At 41.6% G+C, this 3,197-nt stretch overlaps 1 protein-coding gene across 1 annotated transcript; it reads right to left on the reverse strand.

The window, feature by feature from the left end:
* Positions 1-1,023: 1,023 nt before the first annotated feature.
* On the reverse strand, positions 1,024-2,304 carry TEOVI_000812000 (kinetoplastid-specific phospho-protein phosphatase, putative; the record flags this gene model as incomplete). The annotated part of the gene is made up of 1 exon (XM_067223211.1): positions 1,024-2,304. One exon carries the CDS (start codon positions 2,302-2,304, stop codon positions 1,024-1,026), a length of 1,281 nt encoding a protein of 426 aa, XP_067079312.1.
* Positions 2,305-3,197: the final 893 nt, after the last annotated feature.

Consider the following 3,197-nt stretch of genomic DNA (forward strand, 5'->3'; position numbering starts at 1 on the left):
AGTTGGATCTCGGGGAAAATATTTTTTGAAATGGAAAAGACAACGACAACAACAAAAACATTACCGAGTTATTTATTCGTAATCAATGAAGAAAAGGTAAAACATGGTTGTTGTTATTGTTGTTGTTGTTTTTTTTAAAAAAATTGAGGGGCGGAATCAGCAAAAAAGGAGGTAAGAGGAATAAACGTTGGCCGGATGAAACATGATTTCGTGTGATGGTTGAAGAGGCACCTCCCAAGCCACCAGCAATAACAATAACAATGAAAAGAAAAAGAAAAAAAAGAAGCCACACCCACGGGGGGAAAAGAAAAAGAAAAAGAAAAAAAAAGAAGACATAACTACTTGAAAAAAAAAAAAGAAAAATTCAAAACTTGAAAAAAGCATTTGGTCATACTACTAAAGCAAAAGATTTTCATTGGCCTCTGCTGCAGAAAAACCTTTTAAAAAAAAAAGAGTTAAATACCCTCCCCTCCTTTTTTTTTTCTCCCCACCCCACCCCACCCCACCTGCTCCAAACTCCTTTTATTCTCCCTATTCTTCATTGGTTTTCTCTTCTGCGTGGCTTACTGGTTTTTAGTCTTTTCTCCGTCTTCGGCGCGCCGTATTCCCATCATGAAAAAAAAAAATTAAAAAAAATTTTCTATACTTGTATTTATATGCTTACTTATATGTATCGATGTATTCGCATACAGTCAACATCAATGTGTTGATGCTTGTTTTCCCTCCCTTCTTTTTTTTTTGTACGCCTCTTGCCACATACTATATTCTTTTTGTCATGCCTCACCTTTCTTTTCTTTTCCTTTCCCCCTATTATTATTATTATTATTATTATTTTTTCCCCTCTTTTATTTAATTTTTTTTTTTTTGAAACCTTCGTTTTCCCTTTCCCCATGACTTCTCCTTATTCCCATCCCTTCTCTTCTCTTCTCTTCTCTTTCCTTTTGTTCCCATTCTCCTCACAGCATCCAATCAACTCATCTCAAGTGTCTAACAATTGTTCCCTCAACGCCCGACTCATATCTTTCAACTGTCACCTGAAAAGTAATGTGCGAAGGCAAAAGGACTCAAACACGCAACGAGATTGTCACTTCCCCCCCTCACGACCGTATCGTAAACGTTAAATTCCAATTCCACACGATCTTTCCCCGCTTGCACCTGCCCTCGTAGAAGTGCCACCGCCCCCTTATTACCATGCATTCCACAATAGTTTGGGGCTGAGAAAAGAGTTAATACGAGACCACCGTGACACCACATATAACCCTCACGGGCGCATTGATGACCGCGCAGGATGAATTGCATTCCAGGTTTCATCTCTCCTATTAGTTGCCTCTTCGAGGGAGGAAATCCATAACTGTAGTTGCGGTCAAGGAAAGACCTCGTGACGTCTGGCCCGAATATGAAACCGCAGCCCCGATTATTCATTTGACATCCACTAACTTGGTCATCCGGATCGGACCACAATAAACCATCTATTACGAGGCGAGCCTTCGCTCCAGGGCCCTCCAACATGTCATCGCCCCCCCTCGATGTTGGAGTATAAAATGTGTCCTCAAAATCATCCACCATGCCGTACTCATGACGGCGGAGTGATTTCAATAGTGGAACTGACAAGGTGTGAGGGCTGAGTCCACCATGAGTGCAGAAGAACATACCTGAAGGACAGGCCACAACAGCAGCTAATGGCAACCAACAAAACACAGTGTTGTATTGAAGCCATGTGCTACTCGTTATATCCACGCTAGCTGGCCCGCGATCTCCCGTCCCCTCTAATTTAGACTTGCATTCCTGAAAGAAACCATAGAGGCGGGATGTCTGCGCCTCCTCGTGGTTGCCACGCAGTAAGAAGATGTGCTCGGGGTATTCCACCTTTAGTGCAAATAATAAAGTGATGACCTCCAGGCTTTGAGGCCCGCGGTCCACATAATCGCCGAGAAATAGAAACTTGTATATCTCTGTGGAAGGTGATCCGCGACCGTCCGTTGCCTTAGTGTTGTTGAGGTTTAACTGAATAGAGAGTACATTACTGAGCATATCTGCAAATTGACCATGAATATCACCGACAATAACCAAGTTGTCTTGTCGTGGTATGGCAATCTCTAGCACCGTGTTCTCACTTTCAAGCACTTCCTTCGTGTCTTGGCATAAAATACCGGCCTGCGCAGCGCCACGGGGAAGTGCATCAACGATGGAAACACTTTGCAGTAGGTCCGAAATCAGCTGTGTGTACTTTCCTACAGCAGGTGGCGTGGTGCTTGGTGGATAAAAGTACACCAGTTCCTCCAAATTCCCTTCCTCTTCTTGCATATGTTGTAGAGTACTTATCGTTTGAATCACTCACCCACTGTGCCCAATATGTGTCAATACGCGTGGCTAAGTCTAATATATATATATATATATATATAATGTGTAGATGTAAGATACAGGTGGTACTGCGTCGGAGTGGAGGATGCTTTATTAATGAATAACCAACGACGTTCAGTTACCGACTTTTGCTCCCTGCTTTACTGTCGCTTCTTATTTTAATTAATTTATTTTTTCCCTTTGCTCTAAACTCCTCCTTTGCTCTCCTTTTCAACTTTCCACCCCTTCCCTACGGGCACGGGGCGTGACAAAAGCTGAAGGGTTACGGACAAGTTTCCCCCTCTTGACCAGAGGTGATGCGTTCTAAACTGAGCAAATAACAGGAAGTTTGGGGGGAGGGAAGGGCACAAAAAAGAAAAAAAATAATAATAATTAAAAAGAAAAGAAAAGGGAAAGAAAAAGGAAAGAAGAAAATGCTGAGAAGAGATGCAAACAGATGGCAATGATGATGAAATAAATCAAAATGAAAAAGGAGAGAAACATGAACAGGTGGGTTTCAACAGAAAGAGAGAGAGAGAAAGAAAGAGAAAGAGGGGAACAACTCGTTTGAACAAATGTGTAATTGTAAGAGGGGAAAAAATATATTGATATGACGTTGATTGCGGCAGTCGCTGAAAAAGGAACTCACAAATTCCTCAGAGGTGAGATTTGGGGGCGCAGCATTACACAACAACAAGTAACGACTAAATGGTATGAAAAACGTCTTATGTCTTTTGATTTATTTATTTATTTATTTTTCTTTTTCTTTTGACAAAAAGGGGAAGAGTTCCTTTATTCTCTTTCCCATCGCTTCCTTTTCTTTTGTTCCTTCTCCACACGCTCACTCCAACGTAACC

Source organism: Trypanosoma equiperdum (genome assembly GCF_001457755.1).
Source record: "Trypanosoma equiperdum strain OVI genome assembly, contig: ctg_1791, whole genome shotgun sequence".
Classification (NCBI taxonomy): domain Eukaryota; phylum Euglenozoa; class Kinetoplastea; order Trypanosomatida; family Trypanosomatidae; genus Trypanosoma; species Trypanosoma equiperdum.